The sequence below is a fragment of the Folsomia candida genome, unplaced genomic scaffold (assembly GCF_002217175.1).
Source record: "Folsomia candida strain VU population unplaced genomic scaffold, ASM221717v1 Fcan01_Sc005, whole genome shotgun sequence".
Classification (NCBI taxonomy): domain Eukaryota; kingdom Metazoa; phylum Arthropoda; class Collembola; order Entomobryomorpha; family Isotomidae; genus Folsomia; species Folsomia candida.
Window position 1 is genome coordinate 4,561,813 of NW_019091197.1, and position 13,902 is coordinate 4,575,714.

The window sequence follows — 13,902 nt, forward strand, 5'->3', positions numbered from 1 at the left end:
CTTCTTGGTGATAGGTTTCCCAAATTCATCTTGCGTTATTTAAAAGTAAATCACGTACATAAATATTTATCTGGAATTAAGCTTTAATAAGGACATTAAAAATTTTGATACCTCCAAATTTCTTGCAGTATAATAACGTTACATTGACATGCTCGATAAAATCGTCACGCGATACCAAAAATTGTGGCCAAGTTATAAATATGAGTCCCGACGTACCAACAATTGCGATTAGATGGATAATTACTCGAAAAAATTGCATTGAGTCTTTGCCGTTTAAAGTGTTGGGGAGTCGCAAAATTATAAACGTTACGTATGCAAAGATAAGTGCTAAATTTAGGTGAAATTTGGCTAAGGATTTCTTTGTGATTAAGAATCTCTTGTGTCCACCATATTCCCAGGGAACGCATGAAATGAAAGACGACACTTTCAAAAGCTGGATTAACAAGCTTTCGTGGGTTTTTGAAATCATGGTTGAAAATTTGGATAAAAATTTAATCTTCGGTAGAGGATAATATTATTGAGAATGAAATGAATGAATGAAATGTGCTCGTTGAAGTTTTTTGAAAAGTTTGTACTTTGAATAATTTTAATTTGACTAATTTAGGATGCTAGATTCTATTTAAAGCAAATAAGGTTCAAAGACTGAAACCTATATAACAATTGTTTACGGGTTTGATAAAAAGTCGTAGACTATGTCTAGTATGTAAATTATGATTAAAAAGATTAGGGACTTGTTGGAGAAATTATCTGGTTACATATACTGATGTATGTATGTAATTGTATAGGACATTAGTTGTAACTTTATGGTGGGCCGGATATTTGGTTTACTTGTGAATATTTCATAGCCTGACTCGGTTCATTTACATAAATGTGCAAACTTTGGACTTTGTGGGGATAATTATACAAGTTTAAAAATAATTTCTACCCGTGCACGAGAAAATAAAATTGCATATATTTAATTAAGTGATAGCAGATGTTCAAAATGCTAAATTATGGTGACGATTTGTTTCCTGCGATGAGTTATGTGCAAAATATTTCATACAAATGCATGTATAAATATAAGTATCAATAATATGTACAATAATACTTAATTACTAATAATTATAAACGCGTGGAAATTTTTACTTGTCCAGAATAATTTATTGGTAAGGTACATAACAATTCAACATTATCCAACTTGTTGTCCACCCGTAACTCCAAAAATTGATACGCGAATAGATAATAGAAATATGCTATTAAATTGTCGATACCATAATTCATATTCTGGTTTCAGGAAAATAATAAAATCAAGGATGTAATTAACTTTCAAAACAAATACGTGCGTTAAGACGGATATTTTAGAAGCCGGTAATGACTACCAGAGTTTAGTAAATTTGTGATAATTATAATTCAGTGATAGTTTGCTGTCTAGTTTTTACCGTAGTTTTCCATCGGGGCGAAAACTGGAACGGTTACAGTCTGGAACAAATTGTTAAAAAATTGCATGTATTGCATATGTATTTAACCTCCTTGCTCCCAGTTATTTTTCGGGAATATTCCGTTGCGTACCAATTACACACATTTGTGTAACGATTTTTTATCACTTGAATACCAATCTACTTTTCAAAATATTACTTTGTCTACCAATTACACATATTTGTGTAGCACAATTATTTCTATTACCAATTACACACGAGATCGTTTTCCATTGCGTACCAGTTACACAAATGTGTGTAATTATATTGGGGATTTTTAAAATTCTGGTAGTCAATGGAAATCTATCAAGTTGTGTAATGCCGGACAACGTTTTCCAATAATAATTTGGTAGGTAAGAGAAATAATTTTGCTACACAAATGTGTGTAATTGGTAGGCAAAGTAATATTTCGAAAAGTAGATTGGTAGTCAAGTGATAAAAAATCGTTACACAAATGTGTGTAATTGGTAGCCAAGAGGTTAAGTAGTTATGAGTATGTAAAATTAATTTGTATGTATGTATGCTTACCGAGCTGACATCCCGAGAATTTCTCCTGCTTGCACCCCCACCACCTTGGTTAGCGTTGGACCACGAAGGTTCAATTGGCGCGGGGATTGGGATCGAGGCGGGTTTCAATTGAATGCCATCACTGATCAGGCGAGCATTCTGAATTCTTTTATTACGAATCCAAACGAAAATGCCGTAAATAGTAGACGCGCCAAAGATACATCCAACTATAACGTAGTAACCCCAGGTCGGAAATTCTGAGTCGTCCCCTAAAAGTGATCATAATAATTACTTGTTGTAACCATACGCAAGAGACATTTTGACAGCGCTTCGTTGTCACGGTTATTTTTTGCAAGCATTGTTAAGTACCCAACAAACACGCCAATACTGGCCCCGTATAAAATTTCTGCGTTGTTGCTACATATATACATATGCCGACTTTCTGAGTTTGGAAAGATTGGATATCATATTTATACCCTGGGGTTAAACAAAACAAAAAGTTTCGAAAAATCGCTTCTTATAGATTTCAATAAAAGTGTACAACTTACAATTGTACAACTTTCTAAAAAAATTTGTTGTCTGCTTAATTTGCTCGGGAAAATTTGTAACAGTAGCTTAGCGATTACTGGGTACATTAACCTGCACTGTACCAAAAATTAAATATGTATGGGTTGGTGGGTTGGTCAGTACACACCCTGTACTACATACAAGCTGAAATATATACTAAAGATAAGCCACACACAGCTACAACAACTTTATACCAGTATTTTGTATTTCGCCGGTAACAAAATTTAATGCTGATACCGACTTCACATATACTTTTGTCTACCTGATTTGTTATTCCGCGGTGTTGTTATCGTACGATTGCAAATGTCTGCCTCGTCGGCGTTGCACAACATGCCACAACTAGGCATCTTATCACATACGAGCTCGTCAGGAATGCATCTTTGCGTGTCATACTGTCTGTTTTGCCCGAGACACATTGCGCTTGGACTTTTGCAGTCGAAATATCCCTCTGGACACGTACGGGCCAAGGTGTCTATGAACATACATAAGAATAAGCAAGAAAAAAGAGAAAGTTTGCAATTTTTCCGACCATATCATGATTTTGCTTGCGTATGTAACTAACAATTTGTCTGGTACAAGGTCCCCACAACCAGAGCCTCCCACCCTTTCTCCCACGCGGTGTTGTTTGAAGCCGTGATATTGAACCATGGGCTGCCAGCTAAAGCATCAAGGGTCAACCACACCTGACGACTTGCCAAATCGTCGCATTTCCACCGTTTAAACAGTCCATTTTCCTGTTACCCACATCATCAACATTAATTAAACGACAGTTTCGACAACTTTTGTACGAAATTGGACGACATTTGTCAATGCAATGTCTATTAAACTAACCCCATAAACATCCAGGTGTGGAGCAGGGTCATTATTCTCTATCCGACAAAAAAACGAGACGAGTGAGACGCTAATTAAAAACTTCCCACTGTTCAGCTCAGTCGAACCAAGGATGAAACCCCGTACTGGTGAAGATTCCGATACAGAGATTCTCCGTTCGGGAAAAGCTTCAACTAAAGCTGTCACAATTATGTATAGATATCACATTATTTACTAAATAGCTAGTTAAATATGTGTTCCTAAGACAGAAGGTTTTAGGTGTCTTACGAGTCCGCTGAGCGACGACGAGTGGGATGGAGTAGACGGAAAATATCAAAAAATGGCTGAAGGCTGCGTATAATTTATTTGCGGGGATCATTATGTATGATTCAATAATATATAGTACGATGCAATTACAATTAAGTAAAATCAACAAGTGTTAACGAAAGTTCAGACAGGATGGCTTTCGGCATTTGATTGATTGATACGAAACTCATTTCTCAGTGTGTTGAAAGATAATTTGTGATTAACACTGGAAGAGAAATACGAGATAATAGTAATTATGTGTGCTTTGTCAATTTATAAAAATACGCAAGGATGATCACAATCCATTGTTCTCTGTATTCAACATTTATGTATGTGTACACGTGCGACGATAAGAAGTTACACATTGATTAATTGTCATACTTTGACCGGATCTGTGTTTCGCAAATACTTACATAAATTCGTCATGGAAATTTTCAGATAAATAATTTGTTTAGTTCGTGTTTAAATTAACGAATACGTTTAAAGGACTAAATAATTAACAACAATTATGGTTTTTCTTAATTCTTGAACATGTTTAATTTAGCCATGACATCAGCTATAAAAAATCCAAAAATTCTTAGGATTAGCCATTTATTTTTCAAAATGAATTTTGTAATGAGGAACTATTTACCTTAGTTTTTGCCCCACTTGGCTGATTAATGTATCCTTCCATCTTTTGATACAGGACGAAATGATATTGCTTACAAATCGGGGCCAACTCAGACAAACGTTTCTTACATTTAGCGGGATCTTTATCGCCAAACGCCACCGCCAAATTGTACCGCTCTTCAATCGTGCGAATATTATGGGGTCCAAACTCTGCTTCAAAAATGACCACCATTTCCTCCCGTAATTTTATCCCTTCTTCAAAACTAACAACTTTATAGCATTGGACCAAATTGGTGTAAGCGGCGTATGTCGTGTCGTGAAATAAGCCACATCTTTTCTTCGCCAAATCATACAGGTTTCGACACTTGTCCACCGCGTTCGCATAGTCTGACTGTTTCATCAGCGCGACGACCAAGGCGCTCAAAACTGTCATGCTTTCGTCATGACCTCGACCAAAAAATGTGGCAAATCTGTCATGTACTTGGCCCAACAGGGGGACATTGTTACTCGAACAAGAATAGTTTGAAACTCCGACGCTACACAGCTTTAATAAAGCGTCGTCATATAAAACCTTGTTTACTAAATGTTTAACATTCTGGCCAGATTCGTTATCGGAGTTGGCGTTATCTTTATAATTACGGAGAACGATGACAAATATTTTTTGTATGACGGATTCCTCTGTAATCGACGGGACTGAAATTGCTCTGCCCAAATACTTCCGGAATGGATCGCTGACCACGAGGATTTGTCGAAAGATGGCGACCACCGCGGGTTTGGGGGAGTCTAGAACGTTTGAGTTACCGGGTTGTCGTAAAAAGATGCCTAACGTGGTTCTAAATCGGTCGAGGATGTCGCGCCTGTCGGTAAAGTTGGTGTCAGGCTGATTAACCAGGGACGCCCAGATGTTAAGGAGGTACGACTCGGAGATCTCATCGGTGACGAAGTAAGCGACCAAACTGATTAAGGAGACACACAGCGAGATCAATTTAACTCGCTTTTCCTCCTTCTGGTTTTTTGCAATGAATGAATCGAACACGGACGCCAATCTGTACATGACATGGCGAACCATGTCGCCCTGGTCGTTAAGACAATTTTTGACAAATCGGCTCGATAAGGAGGTAATATGGAGGGACAAGTATTTGAAATTATTTTCAGTCCAGTGGTTCAGTCGAATGTTGGGGTCTCCAATTTGTTTCTGGCTCGTTACCAAAATAAGGGGGTCTTGGACGGGCGGGAATTTTGAAAATTGCTTCAACAAGGAAGATAAAAACTGGACGGATTCGGAATCATCGATCCCATCAAGGACGAATAGCCACGAATTTTGGGAGTGTTTAAAGACATGTTCTTGGAGGAGGGAGACGACCGCGGATATTTTTGTGGGACTGTCAGAGAGCAGGTTTGAGGGGAGGACGCTTTCCACAAATCGCGTAAAGCTCTTCTGCACCGAGGCGCGATTCCCATCGATCCAGATGCAATTAGCGTTTTCATCTTGGTGGAATTTTGCAGTAAATTTTTTGGCGAGTTCGGTTTTTCCAGCGGTTTCAGGGCCTGAAAGGTAAACTCGGGCGGATTGACCGGAAGCAATTTGGTTGTTAAAGTAGTTCGAGATGAGGCTGAGCTGTTCGGTGCGTCCTTGAAAGTCAGCGTCTGCTTTTTCCACCTTGTACCAAGTGGGGTGACTTCTTTGGGGGAGTTTTGGACCTGACGAAAGCGTGGATGTGGATGTTGTTTCTATGGTAAAATTACTACTTATTGGGTCTGTGAGCCATATTTGGTCATTATTTCCGGTAAGGTTTGTCCCAAAAGTTTTCTTGATCAGTTCTGTAAGAAAATATTTGAAAAATCATAAGTATCAGTTTTTAACACTGTTAAAAATTTTGAAGTGAGTAATATAGCACCCGACGCCATCGAACGGTTGCACTAACCAAAATGTGTTGAAATAGTTTTTGAAGTCGTATTAATTGTGTATTATTTTATTATTTTTACGAACCTGATGAGCTTACATATCCAGATTCTCTCAGTAATTCGACAAGGGTGGTGATACTCGCTTCCGAACCTGACTTGGATACCCAGCCGTTAATGATTTCAATGAATAAGTCTTCCATTTCGATTGTAGCTGTTCGAAATCTGTATTCCAATTGGGCCAGCTTAGCCGGCCCTAGACCAAGTGCACGATAAAAACCTCTCCATTCATTGATGAGAACTGGGTCGTGATCAACTAATTTTTTCGCAATGTCTGGTACGCGTGACATTGCTTTGTTGGTTGATTTAGCTAAAAGTATATTTGTAAATTTGGTTGGTGGAAAGATGACAATGTACTGATTGTTAAAACTAGGGAAACCAGTCTTACATAAATGTATGCAGAAATGATGAGACTAACAAAAAATTTATCACAATGATTAGATTGTGATTACAAATTAATTGTGTAGTTGAAGTTGTGATATTCAATGCATATGCACGCATATACATAATTAATGCATAATATATATACCTATAGTGTGCATATGTCCGTCGTACGTAAGATAATCATGGATATATAATAAAAGATATAAGGAATGATTTTAATTTACATTAAACTCAAATATACTTGAATATACTTCCTGCACAGAAGAATTTGTTATCAAAATATAATACGGAGCCATTATTGTGCACAGTGTACATATTGCTGCATATTTATTAATTTCTCCACAGTTTCATATTAATAAATGTAATTGCATACATAGTAATACATAAATATGTACCTTTATACATATATTACCTTTGTACATATATATGTACATATGTGTGCGAAAAGTTTATAGTAAATATTGAGCAACGAAAGGGTCGGTATCTGGCAAACCAAAAATAGATACATTTTATGCATCTTATTTTTAAGTAAAGTACAATTTTTATTTTATACAATCGGGTTATAAATACTTCGCTCAACTTCGCTGGGTTGAATTTTAAGTGTGAAATTGCTTAATGTGCTTAACTTCTCAATGGGTAAGGATTCCCAACAAGAGCTCGTGGCTGTTCAGTATTAACTAGGATTATGAAACGTTGCTGCGATATGGGCAGTGACGTATTCAATACCTTCCGATTTGATGGCGTAACTGAAAATAGTTCAAAGATATCGACTATTATATGTGTACAAAAAAATATTTTAAATACTAGATTTTCGCACTTATGTATTACAATTATTGCTTACTTATATACCTTCATTTCGTGCCCAACATTCCCTGACTAGTTTACACCACAAAAATAATTTTGCAAAGCAGGACGCAGCCCCAATTTGACAATTGTCTGAGCAGTCTTGAAAGCGACCATTTCCATTCCAGCAGGAAACCATACTCGCATTGGAAATTATGACAATATTCCCAACTCTATTTATTAGTGATAATAATGCGTACGTCTAAATTGTAAATAAATTTTGAAAATTGTGAAATAATATTATTTAGTACAAATTTATTCTGCATCGAATAAATGTACATGTATGTATGTGTTCATCGATTTATGAGAATAAATATGTGCTGGTTGGGAACATGGTGTTGGAAACGAAGTGGTTGATGATACTTCAGAAATGTTTGTAAGATACTCGAATTTTCGTCGAAACTGGTTCAGACACTTAAATTGAAGCCGTCTTTCTTCCCCAGTAGAGAATCGTTGAAGTGTTTATAGTTACTGAGTTTTCAGACATATGAAAATATGTATATATGTTGAAATATGTACATACATAAGATACATTTCTTGGTTATGTACATCGACATGTACATATGCATCTGTAAAGAGTATCGATTGCTCATATAATTTTGAAGACGATATTAAATTAAACTAAAGTACATATTTAGAGCTGAACAAATTTTAAAAACACATTATCGGAGGGCGTTGATAAGTACTCATGAAAGAAGTTTAGTTTGAAACTATGGACATATGTACTTATGTTAGTTTACGTATTGTGTTTGTTTAAATTTACTTTAATTTTCATAACCACTCCATAATCTAATTTTGGTTTTATGGAAGTTGTATAAGTGGACACATAAAGTTACGCGTATTTCAGACATTTTAAAAGAAAGATACCGTCTTTGTAAACAGACACAAATTAAGCAATTTACCTAAATTACAGATGTACATCATACCTTATTCGATAAGTATATTTCTAAATCGGGGGCAAAAATTATCAGATTGATGAGTTCAGTTTTGAACAACTGGCTACACGAATCGTCATGGCATTGCCTCATCCAGGCAAAATTGACATGAAATATTTGTTAAAGATCGACCCATCTGTAGTTTCACAAAATATGTACAAACGTTGTGTCAACACAATTCTTGTAATTTGGGTTTACGCATCAAATTTAATTTGGAGATTAACTACGACGTGTATTACGTGTCTGTCTATTGATTTAGTTAGGTAAATAGTCTCGTCAATGGGTAATGACACGCTATCTTCCAGTTGTATCAGTCTGAGCCAAAATCATGTCGTTTAAGACTGATCACTTAAAGGAAGAATAAATTAATTCCGATTAAGCAAACATGGTAAACAGGTAACAATGCGATGACACTAAATGATACTCGTAGATTTCGACAAGGCCAATTTTTGCTAGCAAAATTACCTTGTTTTTTGCACTTTTATGGTAAACCACGACTGAAAAACAGCTAATATCTTTCAGTCTGTCTACGACACGTGGCAAGATCTGGCATAGGAATGTAAGACTGATTAGAGCTCTAAGGGCAACACCTGATTCGTTCGCATTGTAAGAATTTGTAGTATTGCTCAAGCTATTTAAAGCATAATATCATTATCTTTAGTTCAAAATCAGCCAAGTTGACAAACAGGAATCTAAAGAATCTAAAGACTTGACGTATTTAATGGAAGCTGCTTAACAAATTTAGTATCAGTCTTTTCCTAGCCGACAAATCTGCAACAGTAAAATTAATACGTAACAACGCAGTTAATACTGGAAATTTTATAACCAACGCAAACTACGCAATGATCATCCGAAATTTAAAATTGGTGAAAACCTGCAGCTGAAATTTCAACAATAGATAATTACGATTGTAAAATAGGTTATGTAACCTTACATACCTATATTTCTCTTCCGTTTACGTCTCAAACAAGTAGATATGAATGGCTCGTTAAATCCAACCCGAGGTGAAAGTGAAAGCAATTGAACAATTAATAATTCAGTTTTCTAAGTGGACTGCCAAGCCATGTAATTGTCCAAACATGTTCCAAGAAATTTGAACTCGTACGTAAGCTCCTTCGTGTCCACCTTCCTATTCTGTAGGCATATGTACATACATATGTCTTATTTAATAAATGGACTCACCAGGAACTATTGTGTACTTAAATCGAATATGAACAAGCCTTATGCAATTTTAGGTGCAACATTTTGCGAAAATTGTGGTCCTCATTCTCTACGGTATTATGTAACTTTCGGCTCAGCAATTAGCGCCTTAAATTTAAACTGCTGTTTCGCATAAAAACATATGTATGTAAATTAACTACGAAAGTTTCTTAGATTGTGTAGATTGTTAACAAACTGGAGTAAACACATGCACATGTAACAATATTTAAATTGGTCCTATTTCCTGTTGTCAATTGGACACATATGTAAGTTTCCGATACTGTCAATCGTTCCATGAATTTGAGATGAGAATTTCTGTTAAAAGTATAAATAGACAGCTCAACTAGGCGATATCTTTCTCATTATTTTTTGAATTGGGTGGAGGACCGTAAAATGCTGCGAATTTTATAAATGGGTTTTTTGCAACTTCTACTCAAACAACTTGATACATTGCAATTAAATAGCGTAGCGTATGTCCGCTGAACTTTACGATTTCCCGATTAGCCTTTGACTTTCTCATTATTTTTTGGTCACGTATTCCTGCCACAATTATTGCACAATTTATCAAAACTTATGTAAACCGAAAACACACTGTATTTTAAAATTCTGTAAAGTACTTTCTTAACGTATTTATTTAGCAATATTGCAATTATCAAGCTGTCACTAAGCATGATTTAAATAATCCTTGAATGCACGGGTAACAACATTTTACGTAAGTAGTGACGTCTCCCTCCACGAGTGGAAAAACTTAAAAACAGATTAAAGTCCTGGAAACACTTGTAGTTACATAAATTCCATTAAGAAGCGACATTAACATGTTTATGCATAGTTTACTTCAACCTATTTAAGACGACAGAAGAGAAAATAACAACAACATCGAAAACGTCATTCAACAATTTTCGACAAAAATTTGCATATAAGTGCAATCCTCGCGTATGCACTTCGTTACTTACTTTCTCCACAGAAGCTGAACCACTTTCATTCAAAAACTAAATCGTCAAAATGTACACCCGCAAAATTCTCCACTTTTACAAAATCTTTTTGAAACTGTGCACCTCAATTGCGTGCATTTCGCTCGACTGGGATGCCCAGAAGGGTTGCCTCACTTCCGTAAAATCACCTCGGCGACTCTATCAGTTCAAAGTGCATCTCACGATTGCCGTTGTGCACAATGTTTTCCTAATTGTGAGTCTTCTGTCCAGAAACATTTCCGAATTTGGGATAGCATACCACATGCTGGCCATTTATTTTACGATCGGGTACATAATGTGCAACGGGTGTAGGGTAGTGTGCTGGCTGAATGAGAAGGAGATCATCAAATTGGTCAACGCGCAGGGTGACATGGAGAGAAAGTTGTTGGATAAGGATTCATTTGGAAGATCAGATACTGCCAGTGAGAAGAAAGCTAAAGGTATTTTAAAATATATTCAATTGGAAAGTTTGTAATTTAGTAAATTTCGTAAATTTGCTAGGGCCCACAAAACTTTATAAAGTTTACAAAGGAAAATTAGCGTCCAAATTTATTGCAAGCGTACATGCATTAAGGGCATCTTTCTTAATTTTAAATAATAAAGGTACACAGTTTACTGAGTTGTAAAAATTCAAAAATTACTGCACTACGTCAATATTTAATTTCTATAATATTCAAATCACTAAGTAATTAAATCTTCTCATTTCAGACAAAGGGAAACCTGAGACTCCTCCATATTCCCTGAAAGTACCAGCTACTCCTCGGATTGAAAATACTACTGGGGAAAAGTTTGAGAAGAATTTGCTCTTGATTGGAATTGGTACTGGATTGGGCGTCCCCACAATGGTTTTCCTAATCCTGATGGCACACCCGTGCCTCCCACCATTTCTGGGATCCGTGTTCTTCACTTATGTTGGGAAGAAGCGGTGCATAACTTTAGGGTGGTGGTCGTATTGGGGGCATGGACTTTTAAATTTTTGGGTAAAGATGAAAACTTAGTTTCTATATTATTTACAATCTATACAGTTTTTATTGACTGAAATGTTGCGTTTTAAATAGATGCATCTTGATATGGTCCTGGGCTTTGTATTTACCATGTTTGGGCTGTTTTTTCTAAGTACTTGTCTACTTCATGACTACCTGGAAGTTTTGAACAGGTACATAAGTCTTAATATTCGGGTTCAAACCTTTTAAATCTTGATTCTGATACAAACCTTGATTCCACAGCAATTTCCCATTAATCAAGACCGGGAAGATTGACTCAGTCTCACTATCCCCGCTTCGTGGATATCGATATCTGCAAATTTTGGAGAAACAGGTCAACGAATGCTTTCGTCGCCATTATTTTCCATTGTTTCTTGGAGGAATGACTGCTCTCACGATATTCTGTTTACACGCGTGCATCAGACTACCTGGAAAAATTCCAATGCCAGGATTCTCATATTTCCCAATGGTTGCGTTTGATGGTGTCGTTTCCCTCCTCATAATGACCACTAGGGCTGCAAATGTGCGCGAAAAGTCAATTTCCATGATCAGAAGCTGGAGTAATTGTCAAACCATAAAGAGGAAGCACCTCGTCAAGAAAATGACAAAATCCTTTGTGCCCCTCAAAGTACAATTGGGGGGTGGCTTTGTAGATAAGTTGACACCGTTGCTAATTCTTAATTTTACTGTTAGTCAGGTCGTATCGCTCTTACTTCTCAGGTCATAATCATGTATATGTAATGCACACATGGTACAAATGTACATACAATAGTTGTCATAATTTGTAGCTCATATATACATATATATGTAGAGTTGTATTGAGTAAGTATGTAAATTTAAATATTAATACAGTAATGCGTGCTCATTTTACATAAAACATGTATAAAAATACCCACTTCGAAGGAAAATAAGACAAGCAAAATATGAATATTTCGTTTATTATGTAAACCATAAAAAATCAAATAAATTTGATTACATGGTTAAGCTAAACCTCAATTCGTTAAATTGATTAAATTTTTAATCTTAAAGAATTTGAGGGTACGGCTTAAGTTGGGCTGGGAACACGGTGCCGCTTTCTCCATCAACGGCAGCAAGATAAATAATGCGATTGTACATACGTTCGATAGGAATGTTTGTCGGGATTCTAAACACTATCCCATACCTGCAAAATTCCCATTGTTTAATTGGCACACTATTCATAAACCTAGTAACTTTATGCTGAGTTCTTCATAAATTTATCAGAGATCTTGAAAATTCCTGTAAAATTATGTATGTACATACTTTTGGAAATTTAAATTGTTGCACTCACGCAGCCGGAGAAACCGGACCGTACAATGCGTACTTGACCAATTGAATATTCAATCCTTCCTCGTCATCAACAACGACGACATCTTGCAACCCAAATGAACCAAGGTCTTCATCTGCCACGGTAATCCACGTCTCGACATCAATATACGACTGGCCGGGCTTTGGTTGGTACAGAAAACGAACAACGCTCGGACCGGTGAAGACGGGCTGCAGATTAAATATAATAATTATCACATGGGTAAATATTTGTAACGGTCAAATTTGCATGGCTTCCTTTTATAAATGCACTCATTCAAACCTCGTGGTTATTCTTGTCGATAACTGTGAACCCAAAGTCATTCTTTTCGACGGTACCATCCTCAAAAGTGAAATCAACACTGATCGTTAGGTTGTTCGTGCGCTCGTTGGCGATGAAGTTCGGGAAGGTGTCACTCGTCGTGAAGGACAATTCATATTCGGAACGTCTGCTAAGTGTCATGTAGCCATTGTGGTAGTGTCGGGTTGGTGTCACGGTGAATTTGACGCCAAGTTGGAGCGTCCTGTGCAAAAATCAGGAAAATTAAGTGTACAGATTTACGAGGTATGGGACCATGTACAGATAAGCAATTTCGCCCAGATTCTTACAATAGTTCTCTTCGTGGTGGGGTGTCTTCATCAACAGGTCCCATATCATTGTAGTGCCTTTCTGGAAATATAAATGCAGAATAATACATACAATTTCATAGCAAACTCTCCGAAAAAGTGGTAAGCCATTCAGTATAAAATATATAAGTTGATACCTTGTCCTTTTGCAGTTGTTGCGAAGACAACCAGAAACAAGTAAATCGTGAGTTTCTCCATGATTTTGAATTGTTTTTTATTGTGATATGTATAAATTCACTGGAGGGTAGATGTCCAAGCAGAGGTCCAGTTGGTATTTATACAAGATTTTTTTGTTGCGGTGGGTATACAACTTCGGAACAATGCTAATCCCCACTCTAAAACGGCTTCATTGACTCAGTCATAAAGGACAAGGTCAATGATTAAGCAGTATTTGAACTATGGCCTAATTGTTTTGGAACGA

At 36.5% G+C, this 13,902-nt stretch overlaps 3 protein-coding genes across 4 annotated transcripts; 1 reads left to right on the forward strand and 2 right to left on the reverse strand.

Moving 5' to 3' along the window:
• Positions 1-1,118: 1,118 nt before the first annotated feature.
• Positions 1,119-6,579, reverse strand: LOC110850009. Its single transcript, XM_022097500.2, has 8 exons — positions 6,244-6,579; positions 4,276-6,074; positions 3,627-4,200; positions 3,360-3,538; positions 3,091-3,262; positions 2,791-3,000; positions 1,983-2,230; positions 1,119-1,458 (listed from the first exon to the last, which is right to left on the reverse strand). The coding sequence occupies exons 1-3, from the start codon at positions 6,503-6,505 to the stop codon at positions 4,180-4,182; spliced, it is 2,082 nt and encodes a 693-aa protein (XP_021953192.2). The 5' UTR covers positions 6,506-6,579; the 3' UTR covers positions 1,119-1,458; positions 1,983-2,230; positions 2,791-3,000; positions 3,091-3,262; positions 3,360-3,538; positions 3,627-4,179.
• A 4,264-nt stretch (positions 6,580-10,843) lies between these two features.
• LOC118435898 lies at positions 10,844-12,465 on the forward strand. The gene is made up of 4 exons (XM_035852411.1): positions 10,844-10,988; positions 11,257-11,528; positions 11,607-11,704; positions 11,775-12,465. Exons 1-4 carry the CDS (start codon positions 10,844-10,846, stop codon positions 12,256-12,258), a joined length of 999 nt encoding a protein of 332 aa, XP_035708304.1. The 3' UTR covers positions 12,259-12,465.
• LOC110850158 lies at positions 12,449-13,743 on the reverse strand. 2 transcript variants are annotated; one of them, XM_022097635.2, is made up of 5 exons: positions 13,619-13,743; positions 13,464-13,524; positions 13,138-13,378; positions 12,841-13,046; positions 12,449-12,693 (listed from the first exon to the last, which is right to left on the reverse strand). In XM_022097635.2, the coding sequence occupies exons 1-5, from the start codon at positions 13,677-13,679 to the stop codon at positions 12,555-12,557; spliced, it is 708 nt and encodes a 235-aa protein (XP_021953327.1). In that variant the 5' UTR covers positions 13,680-13,743; the 3' UTR covers positions 12,449-12,554. The 2 variants fall into 2 exon arrangements, with proteins under 2 accessions (XP_021953327.1, XP_035707897.1); XM_035852004.1 differs by having other exon boundaries at positions 12,570-12,693; positions 12,813-13,046.
• Between the last annotated feature and the right edge of the window lie 159 nt (positions 13,744-13,902).

Coding starts and splice junctions, on each gene's coding strand:
- LOC110850009 (XM_022097500.2), bottom strand. CDS start 6,505: ATGTCACGCGTACCAGACATTGCGAAAAAATTAGTTGATCACGACCCA. Junction 6,075..6,243: donor TGGATATGTAAGCTCATCAG/GTTCGTAAAAAT, acceptor ATTTTCTTACAG/AACTGATCAAGAAAACTTTT. Junction 4,201..4,275: donor CAAGTGGGGCAAAAACTAAG/GTAAATAGTTCC, acceptor GATTTTTTATAG/CTGATGTCATGGCTAAATTA.
- LOC118435898 (XM_035852411.1), top strand. CDS start 10,844: ATGTGCAACGGGTGTAGGGTAGTGTGCTGGCTGAATGAGAAGGAGATC. Junction 11,529..11,606: donor ATGGACTTTTAAATTTTTGG/GTAAAGATGAAA, acceptor CGTTTTAAATAG/ATGCATCTTGATATGGTCCT. Junction 11,705..11,774: donor TACCTGGAAGTTTTGAACAG/GTACATAAGTCT, acceptor TTGATTCCACAG/CAATTTCCCATTAATCAAGA.
- LOC110850158 (XM_022097635.2), bottom strand. CDS start 13,679: ATGGAGAAACTCACGATTTACTTGTTTCTGGTTGTCTTCGCAACAACT. Junction 13,525..13,618: donor AACAACTGCAAAAGGACAAG/GTATCAACTTAT, acceptor TTATATTTCCAG/AAAGGCACTACAATGATATG. Junction 13,047..13,137: donor TCGACAAGAATAACCACGAG/GTTTGAATGAGT, acceptor TTTAATCTGCAG/CCCGTCTTCACCGGTCCGAG.